Raw genomic sequence first — 17877 nt, forward strand, 5'->3', positions numbered from 1 at the left:
CAACGATGAAAACAAAGGACATTTTCACAATAAGTTATCTTAAACAGAATCTTTTTTATTTTAAAAAAATTTTTTTATTTCAGTTTTAGTCATTTCGTTTATTCTAATCTCGACATTTTTTTTCTTGATACATTATTTGTCGTTCCTGGTACCTGTTACATGGATATTTCAAAGTGTATACCTCGCCCGGGACTAACACATACCAGTGGCCCTTCGATTTAATTTAAACGAAGGCAGTATTTGAATGTTTTAATACAGCGCTCAGAATTTGAACCATGTCGAGTGGCTTTCGGAAAATTGCGGCCGGGTTAGTCTGACGGATTTTCGACCATTTGGAAACTCAATCGAATCCAAGAAATAAGATGAACACAAGCGGGTGGGAGAACAACACTTTGCACCCTTCCCCCCACGCACTAACATGGCGCCCACACGAGTCCGCATTGGGAGCAACATGCATCCACCAACTGGGTGCAGTCAACAAGAACAAATCCAAGACTGCACTTCACTAAAACCCGGCGAGCCTCCAACCACTACGTTGTGTTTGCATGGAAAATTGTAATCGACCCCCAGCGTACACACACGTTGCGGCTCCCTCCACTCCGCACTTACAAGCTCACCAAAACACAGACGCGCGGGCATGTGTTAGACAAAAACGTCGTTATTTGAAGCACAAATATACAAATGTGTTGCTTACATGGGCCATTGTGTGGGGAGGTTAGATTTTACAAGAAAAGCGATGGTTCAAAAGACGTACATAATTAGCTAGTTTGCTAGCTAGCTAGACCCCCCCCCCCCCCAGCCACCATATAGTTCGAATTACAGCAGCTAACTTGATCGGAAACACGCAACAATTACAAGCAGGAGTGTAGGCCAGTGTTGCGTTGAGTGGCGTAAAGGGTGTACACAAGCGTTGTTTAAATAGGCGTTTACTCAAACGGTGAAGTCATTCAACGCTGTTTTCGCGTTTGTCGATTAGCATTAGCCGCTAGAGCTGGCTAACAACGTAGCTCGAGCGCGGCCTGCTTCAACCCCCCATGTGATACCGCTTTGTTCCGGAGCCACTTTTTAAGTATCCGGCAGATAAACTCGCTTCAATTTTAAGCGTTACCCGCCCAACACGTTGCTTACTACGGCTTTAAGCGAGCCGCGGGATTCGGTAGGCTACGGGAGGGGGGTGGGGGGAGAAAGACGGAGGAAACAGGCGAGGACGTCGCTAGCGAGCAGAGAAACGAAAGCAAAAAAGCAACACATGCTTTTCAAATCTCCCTCACCCATGGAGGAGAGGTAACCACGCGCTGCGCACACACTACGCTCCTTCCCCAAACGTGGAAAGTGGCCGATAAAGCAAATTTCGGTCCGTTTGAGCAAAAATAACTTGTCGTTGAGACATCAAACAGTTCATTTTGTTTGCACGAGAACAAGGCTAACAACAGGTTTCTTCACGTAATAACACGCGTGGTGTACGCACACTACTAGCTTACTTTAGGGAAGGGAGGGGGGGGGGCAAACATCCCTTGAACACTTACCGTTTACTCACTCTCTGTAATCAAAAAGAAAGAAACGAAAAAGTGACGAAGAAAAAAAAAGTCTGAAACGCCACATAGAGAGAGGTGTCAAAGGAGCCAGCACGACCATGTGCTCCCACAATGACGCTTGGCCGTGTGTTTGTGAATGGTAGTAAGATTGCGAAAGTGGCGCGAGTTGAACGGCTCCAGGTTTGAGCATGTGCTCAATGAAGGGCGGCACCCACTGGAGGCCACTGGAGCCCAACTCCCTCATTAGCATAAATCAACCACTTCCTCTCAGTGCCGCTTTCCATGAACACTCCACTCCAGAGAAATGCATTGATGTGCGACATAGCAAGGGCTCTGCAGTTTAAAAGTTGAAGGTTCATTCTTCGCGTGTAAAATGCAAGTGTTGAAGATTTATACAACAGGAATGCCGATTTTCCAAACTCAACTGAAATGATCAGTTAAACAGTTCTTGAACGATTTCTTGAAAGTAAAACACTTATAATAATAATAATACATTTTATTTATAAGCGCCTTTCAAAACACTCAATGACACTTTACAATCAAGAACAAAATAAAACCACAGAATAAAACTATAAATGATAAAAGAAGAGTTGAATTTAAATTATTGCTTCCACATCGGAAAAACAAAGTTAGATATCATAGTTTAATTAAAACTCTTCCGTACAAATAACTTCTTCCAAAGAACATAGGGAAATGTCTTTTAAAATTATACATAGGTACTATCCTGCTAAATATTATCTCCATTTTAGGAAGAGAATTGTTTCTCTTGATTGGTTACTTTGTGAAATGTCCCCTCAAACACGGGTTTACTTATTCGGCAACAAAAGCGAGTTAGAAGCCAAAATAGTTGTTTTTCAGGACAAAAAGCTTCCGTCAAAAAGAGTTTGTTTTTTCCAAGTTGAAATAAACTCCCATTATTATTTTTTTGTTTATTGTTGCAATTGGGGTGTTAGTTTCATATTGGTTTTCACACCAAACTGGTAAAAGTAATAAAACTGTGAATTATTCATCCTAAGGATGAATTTTTTTTTCAAACCATATTGGGCGTGCTGAATAAAAATAGGTGAAAATTGCCTGATTAGAGAGTATTCATAAAAAAGCAATTTTTCTGGCTGTTCCTTCAATGAAACTAATAAAGTATCAAGGAAGTCCCGATCATGATTGCAAATATCTTTTATACTATATGTTGTTAAATTCTGAACAGCAAATTTAATGTCATACGTCAATCTATTAATGTTAAATAACTTCAACCTTCAAGAACGTAAACGTAAAAAACATCAACAAATAATAGTTATTCCGGCTCATTTGGTGTCTTTGTCTATTCATGAATGAAAAAAAAAGAGTGATAGTCAAGGCCAGCTTTTATGTCACAACACCATATGAATAAGATAATTACACACTACAAATATAAAATGAAATACGTTGTAGTTCACTGTCCGCGAAGCACGATTTGCGAAATAATGACAAAATGATGAGGAAAAAAAACAACAACAAAAGTTCATTAAACTATTGCTCATGGTTTCCTCAGTTTGTAAGGTTTGACAAATGATGCGTTTGTGTCGTATCACTGATTCCTCAGAACAGTTACATGTTATTCGTTCAAATTCGGAAATAGTATGTTTCTATATATGTAAAATACTACATATAATTGATAAAAACTGACTTGATAAGGTTACTGTAAATGTTACAATCATTTCAAAACATCAAGTTATGAAAAAACTCCAACATGAACCCTCATATGCAAAATATGTATTCTATTTATGATTGAAGGTTGACTGACCATGAATGTAAATGAAATTTAACGAAAAATATGTCATACATTATCCCCATGTGTTGTACTTGTTTAATTTTATTATCCGTGTTGTGTCTTATTATGTTTGGCACTGCCCGGTTGCCATAGGTCACACAATTCCGTTATGGCCACCTTTACCGGAAGTATTCACAACTTTTGAAATATTTCAAAAGAAGAACATCTCGGTGAATATGCTTCCACTTAAACATCATAAGCGACGAAGGAAAACGTTGTTTTATAATTAATTATTATACGTAATTGTATTAAAGTGAACCATATTCTTCGTGATTTTGCATCTCAGCTCACGATGTTCCTTGAACTGGTTGCTGAATTTTATTTTGAATGTAATAGTATTTCACGATTTCCTTTTCCTTTGGTTGCAGGAGACTGCATGGAAAGCTCACCTTCCCCAAACTCAACTTCATGGCTTACGTCAATATCACGTTTACGTTTTTGTGTCGGGGAGGTAAAGGTGAGTTTAGCGTGCTCTCATGTGATTGTTATTTGTTCGAAGACACACTTGAAGAAAAGGTGGTGGGTAATTGCAGCATGACAAAGAGTACACGATATATACTTAGTCACTGTCTTCCTCAATAATGGATGGAAAACCGAAATGTATACCGTTTGCCATTGTCTGTGTGGTATGGTGGTGTCATAGCAGGTAGCAGGTGTGTTGAATGGTTTATGCTTGGCTATTCGTAGCAGAAATGACATTAACGTTTTTGTTTTTTGTCATGTTATAATGATTGAATGATTACAAATGTATTCATGCATTATTATTACTATTTATTTCACTAATTGTGTATTGTCAGTGTAGCTCTAAAGACTCTTATAGTCTATACCAATACATTGCATTGTGATAAAACCTTTTGACAAACTGACAAACAAACAAAAAAAGAACACTTCCCTGTAAATTGTTACATTTGTCTTTTTCATTCAACAGATTCATGGCTGCCTGTGTGCTGTGTCGTTTGAGGCCAAGGCTACGCTACCTTTCAGGTTTGAGAAAGGGTTTTTCTCACCGTGTTATTAGCAAACTTGACATTGAGCCGGATGCGCAGGACAATAGAACGGTCGCATTGCAACATCTGGATGCCCCTCACCTTGAAGACTACAGGGTCCATTACAGCCCATCCTCATATCATCACCCCGTGGGAAAACCTGCCCTCTCCCAAAGCCTAAGCGATATCGATGACGAAGGGCGGTGTCTCCCCATCCATGCTCCTTTGTTCTGGCAGCAGAGCAATCGCTACAGCGTCAGCTCCTCACGGCATCTTTCCAGTTCCAAAAACACTTTGCTTGACTTGGCCTTCAACAGGGACTCTGAACGCAACACTGTGGTGCCGCTGCACCAACAAATACCCGTGTCACCTGATGTTAAAGTTGATACTCGTGCCTTTCTTAAATGCCGGCCTGACTATTCAGCGGTAACACTTGATATTTCCCAACGACCTGCCCCCATCGAATGGGAACAGGTCGTCCGATTACTCCGGAAAGTGGCTGTCCTTAAAGGCAGCATGAAACCATCTGATGTTTGTCATTTGTTTGTGGAGCTCAGCCACGCTAACTCTGACAAGATACCATTAGTGAAGACCGACCAATGCTTCGTCATGCTGCTTCGGTACTCCGTGGAGAACCTTCGCCTCTTTTCTATACCTGAGCTCCTGCACGTGCTGAGGTCATTGGTGTGGCTGGAATTGCCACATAGCCACACAGTCCTTGGGATGTACGAGGTGGAGCTGAGTCGCCGCGCTGGCAAGATGACTTTAGACCAGTTGCTGTTGGCAGCCGATTTGTGGCGCTTAATTGGCAGGAAGGTGCCTCAATTCCTAAAACAACTTTATGACTCTGTCTATTTGTATATCGGACAAATAGGGCTTCCGGAACTGGTTCAACTGTTTTACATCATGGGAGAAGGGAGACAGTGCCCCAAAGTCCTGATTCAGCCTATGGAGCAGCTACTCATACGACACTTACAACAACTACAGCCGGAGGAGATTGGCGTTGTCTGCTTGGGCCTCTTCAAATCCCAAACGTCCCTTTCTGAGGCAGCAGTGAATCGCCTTGTCGATAAGGCACACTCTCTTGTTGGGGATATGAGTGACTTTGCCATGGTCAATGTGCTGAAATACCTGCGTTTCAGCTACCTGTCTCACAGGGCGTGGATGGAGGCTATGACGCATGAGGTACCACGGCGAGCTCAAGGGATGGGCGTCAAGGGGCTGATGCATGTGGCGCTGGCTTGCTCGGCATTGCATTACCGGAGTGACCGCATCCTCGTCGCAATCACTGAGAGAATTCCATCATTGGTGCCACACTGCCGGAGTAAAGACTCATGTAAGCTCTTGTGGGCCTTCGGCACCTTAGGGTTCCTCCCTGCTCGGAGCCCGAGCTTTTACCAGAGTCTCACCGAGGCTCTTCGACAGAGGAAGGCCGAATTCCTCCGCTACCCAGAACATCTGCTCACTGGTCTTCTCGGCCTGGCCTTTGTCTCGCAGTTCCCAGAGGACCTGATCGAGTTAGCCTTGAGCCCGGACTTTGTCAGCTTAGCGCTTAAGTCAACGCAGTTAGAGCTGAAAAAAGACTTGTTCACTTTGGATGGAGCCGTGGCTTTGGAGTTGCCTCAGTGGACCGGTCCTCGGCTGAGCTGGGAACTGAGAGAAGAGGTGAAACAAATGTTGTGGAAGTATGCCCAATCGGACATCTGCCAGAAGCTCGAGGTCAAGGAAGCAGAGGCTGCACTTCAAGAATTGCTGGGAGGAGAGAAGTTTGTCTGTAAAAGAATGATCCTGCCCCACATGCGAACTATCGACCTTGAAGTGCACCTAGACGCTACTGGTCAGCCTGTTCCCGTCATCTCAGAATCTCCAACAGCAGTTCAGAACACTACTCCCAGATTTGCTTCAAAGCAGGATTTGAGGGGAACAAACATAGGAGTGAGTCTGACTGATGATCTCATAGCAAAGCTTACAAATGCCAAGAACCTCCCAGGTCCAACAATCGCACCTCCTGAAGTTCAAACGCTTTCTTTTGTGAATCCCGATGAAGGAGAAACATTGTTTAAGACCGGGCTAAAGCTGACAAGTACCATCGCAGAAATGATTACCACTCCTAGCAGCCACAGATCATCTGCAGCCTCGGACACCGTCATCAAACTTGCCATCCAGGTGTCCAGCAGGAACCACTACTGCCACCAGTCACGGCATCTACTGGGCCTTCACGCCATGAAGAGGAGGCAACTGAGGTTGGCAGGTTACAAGGTTGTAGAGCTTTGCTATCATGAGTGGATTTCCATGTTGAGGAAAAGCAGGACCGAAAAGATGGCCTACCTTCATTGCAAGCTGTACAACAGCCTGGAAGCTTGACCTCACACAGCTGCTGGATTTGAAAAGAATGGGATGCTTTACAGATTTGTCAAGCGTGGCGATTAACGAGTATGTGCTGAGCACAGCAAAAAGTGATGTGATTTTTGTGTACGTCGTATGTCAAAATAAAATGTGACATGTCCCAAAGTTTGTTAAACAAACAAAAAAAAATCAATCTTGTCATTGTCTTTGCCCACACACTGTCATGAGTCAAATGTATTTCTTACGTGTAGAGTGCCGTGCAAAAGTATTCACCCCCTTGTCTCTTTACCATTTTTGTTATATTACAACCTCGAATTTAAACAATTTCTTCATTTGAACTTTAATGGATGGATCAACACAAAAGTGCATGCATTTAAAAGACAAGTTTAGAAAATTGATAAAAATCAGTGCAGTACTTTGTGGAGCCACCTCTTGGGGGCATTTAAGGGTTAAAGGTGTTTTTGGTCAGTAAAGCACACATTAAATAGAAATCATAAAATATTTTAAATGTGAACATTTAATGTAATAAAGTAGTTTTGAAAAAAGGCAAGGGGTTGAATACCTTTCAGGTATGTGATAAGGAAGTAGTTATTGCAGTTACATGTCTTTGATAAACAAGATTAATTTTACACTTTATTAAATTATTTGCTGAATAAATGCCAGAAAAACGGCTAACACCAATCGTGAAAAAATTATATATTTTGTCCTTGTATTATTTGCTGCTTTGAGGATTGCTGCCACTAGAGAGCGCTATCTGACAAGATAGTACACGTGCGTAATCCAAGATGTTGGAGTTCAAGAGATGCACCATAACTTTTTCTGATTTTTTTTGCAATTCAGTGTATTGATTTTGATGTCTTTAGTTGTGATTTTCTACGCTGCTAACTGCAACCACAATAAATGTGACACAAATACCTCTACAGTTAGGTTCAAATCTTTGGGGATGGTTTATTGCTATGTTTTAGCTGTAAATGACACAAGGAAGAGGCAGAAGACAGTAGATGTAAAATACATTAATTAAAGAAATTGCTAGTTTATTATTTACATTTTGTAATTCTGTTCCATCACCCCAAATTATATATTAATATGTAGAGGTGCTGCTGTATAAATAGTAGGGTTGCCAAATGTTTATTTTGTTTCATGTATGACAACATTTATCAAATTTGAGGGATTTGTCATAGACTTTCCCAAAAAGTGTTCGGCTTCTCTTTCATCAATGCGGGAATTAAGTTGTTAAATGTGCAAAACTGAAATTATTCTGTATTGGCCCCAGCACTCATCACTTCAAAATCTCTGATCCTCACAAGTGTCAGATAAAATCAGATATGGAAGACAAAACAATTAAAAAAAAAAGGAAAATGGCAAAAATAATTTCTGAACATCTTGACAGAACCTCGAGCCAGCCATCCATTTTCCATTGCGCTTCTCATTAGGGTCACAGGGGAGGTAACCACCGGTGTGCGCACAGGTTCTACCTTAACACAACTTTCTATATTATTATTTATTTACTTACTGTATTCTTCTGTCTTGTGTGACCAGCCAGCAGATTCAACACCCCACCCCCACCGTCCCATAAAACAATTACTATAGGACTGGATCATGCTGATGTACCCAATGCTGTTGATGATGTTTGACTTTGGGCTTCGTCTCGTTTCGTCACTTTACAGTTAAAACGCCCCAAAAGATAGTAAGTGCATTTCAATGAGTCAAAAGCAGAGTCAATGGCCTTGGGGACACTTCTGTAAGCGTGAATTCACATTTAGACCTTTCATGTGCTCTGGCAGCAAATTTCACACCTCGAGGTGAGCAAGAAGCACCCCTTTGAAGTTCACACGACTGCCTTCTCATTTAGCACCTTTTATTAAATATATATTTTTATATAACCGTAGCGGTCTCCCCTTACTTGGCTCAGTGGAGTAGCTGACCTCGGTTTGTAAACATCTTTTTCTCCTATTTCCTTGATCACTCGCCTTTCTCATGACATGCTTAATTAAGCAGCTATCAATACGAGTAGGTAAATAGAGGATAATCATCAGGCTCAGACACTACATCGCAGGCAGTTAGTCGAGGAGCTGTGAATGCTGTCTCAGTAATCCTCGTTTTATTTGCATTTGAATTCTGCTTTTTCTGCGGCTGGAGGCTAATCCAGCGGCAGTTGAATATGTGGCTACAGCAAGCATCGGCATCTCTTGGCTCACTCATCCCAAGGGAGAGATACTACATTGTGTCTTGCTCTAGATACTACATTGTGTCTTGCTCTAATTCTTTCATTTACTTTATTGTAGGAAACGGGACAATTCCTAATGTCTCGTAAAACGCTGACGCAACAGTTCGAATGCAAGCGAAGCAGCGAACACGTGTGAATGGTTTTGTGTCGTCTGTGCCTCTCTCGAGATGGTATTTGTGTGCACATCGTCTTGGCTCGTCTGACCTCTCGGGTGCCATTCAGAATTGTGTCTGGCTCTGAAGCGTTTAACATTCCTCACACACACATTGTTAACCAGCTGCAGTCTACTTAAATTGATGGGAAGTGTTTGCATTCAGCTCCAAATACACTTAATAGAGTTCGGAATGGCAGTACGCTGGAACGAAGAGGTTGAGCACAGTCTGGTTTGAGATACTGCTTCATTTAGGATCACTGTTTCCCATAGAAAATGATGGAAATTTAATGAGTAAATTCCAGGGTTAATTGATGGGAAGTGTTGGCATTCAGCTCTTGTGTGACCTACTCAAGAAGCACTTAATTGTCTTCTGGAAAGCAATATAGTCGAACCGAAGCAGTTGAACACAATCTGTTTTGAGATGCTGCTTGATTGAGGATTTTGTTTTTTTCCACCCACATAGAAATGGTCATCTCGTTTTTTCTGGCTGTGGTGCCGATGCTCATGGTTGCTAGCATGTGCGTTAAACAGTATTGTGTGTTGATGTACCAGTTGACAGAATTCTATGATAATCTGCATCAAAAACATTGTTTAACTTTTTGTATTTTTAACATGACAGTGGTTCAGCGTTGTTCAGCCACCATTTTAAAAAGAAAGGCCTTTGCCTAGCTAGCTGTCAAGTCATAGGTGGAAAACCCAACATAGCGGCGGTATCATTAGCCTCATTCGAACATAGCATCCATCCATTTTCAACACCGCTTATCCTGAATCGAGTAGTGGGGAGTTGCTGGAGCCTATCCCAGCTGACTACACAGACTTCACCCTGAACTGGTTGCCAGTCAGTCGTAGGGCACATATAGAGCCAAACGACCATTCACATCCATATCCTGTGTGGGAACCGATTCGACGCTGCCTAGCGAGTGTATCACAACAACATCAGCAACTTTGTAACATAACAGTTGAGCAAAAATCTAAATGCTTAATTCAAAGACACATTTTCTGACATAGGAAACTCACAAAAAATACCTGGTTGTGTAATTTCACAAATGATCGGTGTGCTAAACTTGCACTCCATCAACTCAACAATTAGTTTATTCAAGCAATAAACCTTTGCTCAATCAACATTCTTGCTACTGGACACCCTTGTGCAGTGCAATATTCCTATTTAACAAGGGTAGACGTGTTTTCTAAATAAGACATATTTTCATCATTGTAATTGTAGTTTTAAGTGGTTTCCCCTCCTGTACCTAAATAAATTTAGGTGGTTTAATCAGTCAATAGAATCCACCGAGCAGTGCCTGAGTGAAGATATGAATTTAGCTGCTGAATTTGAGGTCGACATGGTAAACACGAGTACACAGCGCTCAGTGTTTATATCACAATATTGGTGCATTTTAAAGATATTTTGTTCTATTTTCCCAAGCCCCAAACCTGTGAGACGGACGTGCTAGCCGCTAGGAAACGTGGTGCCAATTAAAAAGTCCATCTTCTAAAATATATCGCCTTATGTTAACGTTGCTGCAACAACCTAAAAATAGCAAATTTGTTTCTGTATGTTTTGGAAATGTTCAGGGAAAGTCTGCAGCACTGTGAAAAACTCTTCTGACACAGATCTGAGTGAACACTTAAAGTGCAATAAAATACATGCAGTTTAATTCACAATTTCAATGCTGTAAAACTATTTATTCAGATAACACGCCACTAACGAATTTCACAATGTTTAGAGATCGCATATCAATTGTGCTCAAAGCATTGATGCTCTGTGTGAGCGAGAGGGGGACAGAAATGGGATTACACAACACATTGCCGCTTGCACAAGTGTCATCTTGAACTTAACTCGCACCGGGAGAGCGACGCAGTGCTAATTAGTCGAAAAAACACACTACCTTTTTTTTTTGTCCTCCATCTTTTACACGCCTGCTATAAATACGCCCGCCGACAATATGCTCCGAGGGCTTTGTAATTATCGCAGGATTAAAAAAAAAAAAAAATGCTGACATTTCTCTGTAAATGTTTTCTCCTGCTGAAGTCACGTACAGTATGAACTTAATTATGAGCACAAGTTGGGCTCATTAGTCACTCGTCGCTTCACTCCTCGGTCGTGACTTTTTTACGCCTGCCACTATATTAGGTACAATTACGCAATTGGATAATCATTCGTACCTTTAATGTAAAACACACTTGAATTGGACGTTGGCTGATCGTGATTCACATCGTGATAATGTGTGTTATTTCATCCATCAGGGAGATTCCTTTCAACATTTGTGCCAGCCATCTCTCCGTGGATCTTTGAGGTGCCATGCTGAACTCCCAGAGCCTCAGGCAGGGTGACGAGCTTCACCCCAAGTTTTCAACTGTCTTTGCAACAGGTATGCGCTTCGCTGAGCGACACTGTCGTTGCGAAGTGAAATTCGCATGTCAAGTTCTACACCAGCAGTCATGTTTTATTGATTAGACGAAATCATGTTTTATATCCCAAAAAAGCTGTTCAGATTTTGTCTTGTAACAATGTTGTATATTTGTATTATAGTAGTTGAAGTAGTTTGCACTGGGTTTGTCCCTTTAGGCATTTTCAAAAATTGAGAGGGTACGGTTTGCCTTATTAAAATACTTTTGAATAAATTATTTATTTTATATCATTAATTTTTCTCATAGTTCAAATCGTTCATGTTGGGGTTTTTTTTGTTTTGTTTTTTTGTTTCTTTTTGGCGTGATGTAGTTATGGGTGAGCTGGAACTTTTCCCAGCTGACTTTTGGCGATCACAGAAGGTTACATATTGACAAACAGCCATTCACATTCATGTCTATGGACAATTTTAGAGGCGTCAGTTGAACCAAACATGTGGGGTTAGGCCAGAGTACCCTTAAAAAACACAATCAAGAGCACGGGAATGATTCCAGGTTTCAAATTTTAAAATGTTTATTCAGTTACCTTGACACAATATAAGTGTTAATGAATAGGGATGTTAGCATGCAAATGTACCCATTTTGAAACCTTTATTTACTGCAAGGTTCAAAATCACTTTTTTTCTTTTTTGCCGGCACTGTTTTGCTACTCAGTGACTTAATTTGAGGACCAACTTGTTAATGTTTTTTTTTCCAGGGACCTTAGGCAACAATTTTATCGAACAATTAAAAAAAAGGGATTTTCTTTTGTCTAGACTCAACACCTTTTATTTAAATTCACACTTGACTGTGTGAAGGTGGAATTTCATGTTCAGCTCTTGTGTTGGATCTCATGAGATTGCGCCGGAATGAGATGCTGTGACCTGTGAGTGTCTATCTGTAGCAATTAAGAGAAAACAAAATTGGCTCAGATTTGGTGTCATCAATTCAAAAGAGTCATGCACTGCTAACCTCTGAGCATACATTCAAGCTGCCCACATCCTTTGCTATTAACCCCTCGTCTCTTTAATGCAAATTCATATTTTAGTCTGTAAGAAGGCCCTGGTAACCCTGTCGACAAATGTAAAGTGATGCGCTGTGTAATTATGCATGACATTATCCCAAAGACTCGTGAAAAGTCGGTATAGAACTGTTCAGCGTGAAGTCACCACGGACACACAAACGCCACACTGGCAAACATCGTGAAATATTGCCGTCAGTTGTTCAGGAATTGTGTCCGTGCGGTGTTGTGTTGTCGGAAGGTGTGCTGAGGAAGACGTCTGATGAGAGCAGGAGCTGCAGGAATTTAAAATCTTTCCGGTGTTCCAAGTTGTGTTTGTAAATAATTGATGCTTTTTACAGTACATTCACATTGACTTGACATTGCAAAACATTGTGCACGGCTGCGCATTGTTTGAGAATATTCCTGTCTCATGAAAAGCACTGCAACACATCTGTGCCTTCCATTTACAAGAGGAGCCACAGTAAAATTAAAATCATGATCGGCGCTCTGAGTCATACCAACCCAAAGGTTGACCACATCTCATATTATTATTATTATTATTATTATTATTGTTATGATAATAATGATAATAACAATGATAATAATAACAATAATAGCAGTAGTCATTTTTATTAGATGATTAGATTCTGACGGGATCATAAATAATGCAAATCAGTAATCACCTTTCGCTTACCACCCTCCACCCCCACTCGAACACAGATTGACCATTCACAGTGCAGCACAGACATGAGATTTATTTTTAATCTCAAAGGCGTTTGTTTGGCATCATTTTGAAATATAAATCTTCACAGCTTTCTGCCTGCTTCTGTGTGAAAGTCAGTTTTTATCTCTGAAAGCTTGACAGACTTGACAACCGTAACTAACAGGAGTCGGTCTTGGGAAAAATCTATTTTACAAAAAGTGAAAGATAAACGATAGGACATAACACAAAGCACTAGATTCAAAAGAGCGCACACTTCCGCTCAGGTGGAAAGATTGTGGCCTGCGATTCCTGGCAAAGAAAGGTTTTGAAGACTCATTCACGTTATTGGTGAGCATGTGTTTTGAGCTTCTGACTCCTCGTCAAAAGGTTTTGTGTTGAATTTGTACTTTATACCCGTGGTTGCATGTGTTCTCTCCAGGCACTTCGTCTTACTTCCACATTCCGCATGTAAGCTTAAGTGAACATTGTTGCGAGTAAAAATCAGTTGGGATAGGCTCCAACTAGACGGTGAACTGTAAAATATAAATGAATGCTACAAAAACATGGCTTCCCAGCGTCCATCCGTTTTCAACACCGCTTATCCTGAAAAGGGTCGGGGGAAGTTGCTGGAACCTATCCCAGCTGACTCTGAGCGAAAGGCGGACTACACCATGAACTGGTCGCCCGTCAGTCACAGGGCACATACAGAGATGAAAAAATTTTTACACCCACATCCACACCATATATATGTGTATACCGATCCCACGCTGCCCGCACGCTTCGGGCGAGAGTGTCACTACACCATCAGCGTTTGTTACTATACATGACAATATATCCATCCATCCCTTTTCCGATCTGCTTTATCCCCACAAGGGTCTTGGGGGGTGCTGGAGCCTATCCCAGCTGTCTTCGGGCAGTAGGTGGGGGACACCCTGAACTGGTTGCCAGCCAATCACAGGACACATAGAGACACATAGAGTAGAATAAAATACATGCAGTTTATTTCCGTGCTCACACTCACTCCTAGGGACAATTTAGAGTCAGCCTGCCATGCATGTTTTTGGAATGTGGGAGGAAACCGGAATACCGGCAGAAAACCCACACAGGCCCGAGGAGAACATGCAAACTCAACACAGGGAGGCCGAAGCCGCGATCGAACCTACGACCTCTGCACTGTGAAGTCGATGCGCTAACCATTGGACCATGGAAATATACGTATACATATATTTCCATATGTATTCATTTGACAAGTTAAGCTGAAGAATGTGAAAAGAATATTCACAAAAGGCGGCTCAGATACCACAAGCTGAACATACCTGAAACAGATGCTAATTTGAGCTGCATATTTTGTACAAAGTGCAAAAAAATAAAAATAAGATACATTATGTGTGCTCGCCTTCATACAGATTCTCTCCAAAATGTCATAATGAATCCACCCTCCCACAAAGTTGCATCAAGTCAAGATTGATACTCGATTAATGGCCAAATTTTCAGTGCAACGTGCACCAAATTGATTGTTGTCCACGTGACACCTATCCACATACTCACTGCAATCAGTGACGTAATTTTTGCGTAATCATGCTGAGATGCTTGGCGGAGCTCATCAAATCCCCGCGAGGAAGCTTTTCATTCAGCAGAGAAACACTAGGCCTATTTTAAGGAGCCCAGGATTGTTACTTAAAAAAAAAAACACTTCAAAGCTATATTTTGTCTCGCGCAAGCATGTTCTCCTGCAATTTTGAGAAACCCTAAAACCAGCAACATTGCAAGAATGAAGGTCGTTTTTGTTTTGTTTTGCCCACCAATTTAGATGCTGCAGCGCGGCTGTCATCTTCGCTGATTTAATGGACTTGACTGCAAACCCACAGCAGTTGACCTCATTCCGGAGAAACGAATGCATTCTGAGACCTTCTGATCAAAAACTGCAACTTTACGCTCATCAACCTATTCTGCCTCTGATTAGAACCAGTTTCTCCTTTTAATCCGCACAACTTAATTAAACGGTTGATGTCCGACTCCCAAGGATGCTCTTAGACCATAAGCACTGAATTCAAGTGTGAATACCGGTACTTGATGTAGCATCTTTTTGACAGATGTAAAAATGCAGAAAATTCTTTCAGGATAAACTGTATATTTTAGAAGTCGTAGGAGGGGAAAAGGACATACCTTTACGTTGACCTTCTACTTACACTGACAACTCTGAAGGGCGAACAACCATAAGTAGAGTGAAATCTCAAAATCCCATCCCCAAATCTTGTAAAATTTTGAAGATATGGGCCAACATTTTCGGGACACTATCTGTTGCCCCAGAGAATTATGTTGGGCCCCTTGAGATTCAAAATCTTGCTGAAAGTAAAATTATTTGAAATTACCAGACACAAATATAGGAATTTCTGACTGTGTTGTATATCCCGTGTCTCACTAGTGCATCCAATTTTTTTTCATCTCGGGTCGCGGTAGCAAAACCTTAAAGTAGGCCGGCCGGGATGGCCCATTTTTTACTCACAAATTCTCCCTATGCATTTTTTTTTCTATCAAGAAAATAATATTAGCTTGCATTTTCAATGTTATCAATTTTGGAGAAATACGTAAATAACTTACTACTCACAAAATGCCCCTTTCTAGTCAGCAATAATGCCACACTTCGGCCTCCTTGCTGGAGCCCCACTGCTCCGATTTTTTTCAAAGTTCATTCATCCATTCAGCCATTCCCGGCACGAGGACTTATTTCATCGGAGTGACCATACCAGGGGTATAAATCCCCCGACAACAAAGTTTCTAGGATCAATGCGACACACAAACCCATGTACCACGGTAGCATGACAGCTCAAGGTGAACGTCTCCACAATACAATAGGGGAACTGTTTGAAACGACATTTTAGTTTACATGATAAGATACCAGCCGAGTGTTTCGTATGATTCTTCCCCTGCTGCCACTATACTACTATCTATATCACTATACAGTACGACTTTCTCCTTGTTTGTCTTTTCTGTCTTGAAGCCCTGTGGCACCGCAGACTAGCGATTGTCACTGCAGATAATTTCTATGTATGCAGTGTTTTGGTCATCTCTACAACACCACACACTATCAGTGCAGTAAACAACATGCAGATTTATATCATATGTGGAGTAGCTCATATTTTAAAAGACAGTTCAAATCGGTTGATTTTATTTGACCTGAATATTAATTCTTCTTCTGAAGGCATTTTAGACAATCAACGCTTCCATCATTGTGGGAACAGGTTGAGGAAGGCCCTTCAGTGTTCCCAGTGCATCGAGCACATTCCATCAAGGCACACTTAAATGAGTTTGGTGTGGAAGAACCCCATCCATCCATCCATTTTCCGCCGCTTATCTGGGTCGGGTCGCGGGGGCAGCAGCTTTCGTAGGGAAGCCCAGACTTCCCTCTCCCCAGCCACTTGTTCAAGCTCTTCCCGGCTAATCCCGAAGCATTTCCAGGCCAGCTGGGTGACATAGTCTCTCCAGCGTGTCCTGGGTCATCCCTGGGGTCTCCTGCCAGTGGCACATGCCCGGAACACCTCACCAGGGAGGCGTCCAGGAGGCATCCTAATCAGTTGCCCGAGCCACCTCATCTGGCTCCTCTCGATGTGGAGGAGAAGCGGCTCTACTCTGAGCCCCTCCCGGATGGCCGAGCTTCTCACCCCATCAAACACTTTTTGGATGAACTGAAATGTCAGATGAAAGGACAAAAATTGTCCCAGAAACACTCAAAGGTGTCCCAATACCTTTGTCGTGAATCTTTTATCACCATCTTGCAAAATAAACTCAAGTTAGTTGCGACGGACTATCTCGGAGACATCTCCAATTAAATACGATTCAACTGACAAACCCTGCAGCTAGTCTGATGCTGTACAAGCTGAGCCTTACATTGTTTGCTGTTCTTAATTTGTTCCTGTGTCATACATACTGCGTGTACCACCAAAGTGGCATAAGTTGCTATAGCAACAAGCGTCCCCCCCCCCCCCCTACCCTCTCCTCACTCAATTGTATTCCTGTGAGTGGATGTTGCTTTGATCGGGTAGCCAGCAGCTAGGTGAGCCGTTTAATTGTGCCATAACCATTGGGAGACTCTTCTCTGTGGAGAGACGCAGCCATGCAGTCGATATGTTTTACAAGAGGAAATAAAATATCATCGCCGTAGACTGCAGTCTTTGAAAAGTCAGAATTATTTGTCCTCAACATTTTAAGCATTGATCTGCACAAAGGACGATTTGGACCGCGTTAAAAAAATGTAGTATGACACTCAAGTCACAATGTTGTGCCAATTTGTAGTTAGTTTTTAATCCCAATTTCTTTTTTCTTTTTTTTTAATCTGGGGAAAAAGAATTTGTTATTTTAAAGATGTACACAATTGTAAGTTTGTGAACACCAGGCAGCCCAATATTTCACATAGTTAGGATAGTAGATCCCATGTTGGCCAATGTATGTATGTATATGTGTGTGTGTGTGTGTGTATATATATATATATATATATATATATAAGGACAGCACTGAAGGACAGCACAGAGGCACTCATCCTGGCTGCTCAGGAGCAGGCCCTGAGCACCAGAGCCATTGAGGCCCAGATATACCACACCAGACAAGACCCAAGGTGTAGGTTGTGCAAAGAGGCACCTGAGACGATCCAACACATAACTGCAGGGTGTAAGATGCTGGCAGGGAAAGCCTACATGGAACGCCATAACCAGGTGGCTGGCATAGTCTACCGAA

At 41.7% G+C, this 17877-nt stretch overlaps 1 protein-coding gene across 1 annotated transcript; it reads left to right on the forward strand.

Moving 5' to 3' along the window:
• Positions 1-3709: 3709 nt before the first annotated feature.
• Positions 3710-7567, forward strand: fastkd5 (FAST kinase domains 5). The gene is made up of 2 exons (XM_086124569.1): positions 3710-3799; positions 4271-7567. Exon 2 carries the CDS (start codon positions 4275-4277, stop codon positions 6690-6692), a length of 2418 nt encoding a protein of 805 aa, XP_085980695.1. The 5' UTR covers positions 3710-3799; positions 4271-4274; the 3' UTR covers positions 6693-7567.
• The last annotated feature ends 10310 nt before the right edge of the window (positions 7568-17877 follow it).

This window comes from Hippocampus guttulatus, chromosome 11 (genome assembly GCF_054856545.1).
Source record: "Hippocampus guttulatus isolate MCC_2025c chromosome 11, RoL_Hgut_1.0, whole genome shotgun sequence".
Classification (NCBI taxonomy): Eukaryota; Metazoa; Chordata; class Actinopteri; order Syngnathiformes; family Syngnathidae; genus Hippocampus; species Hippocampus guttulatus.

Coding starts and splice junctions, on each gene's coding strand:
- fastkd5 (XM_086124569.1), top strand. CDS start 4,275: ATGGCTGCCTGTGTGCTGTGTCGTTTGAGGCCAAGGCTACGCTACCTT.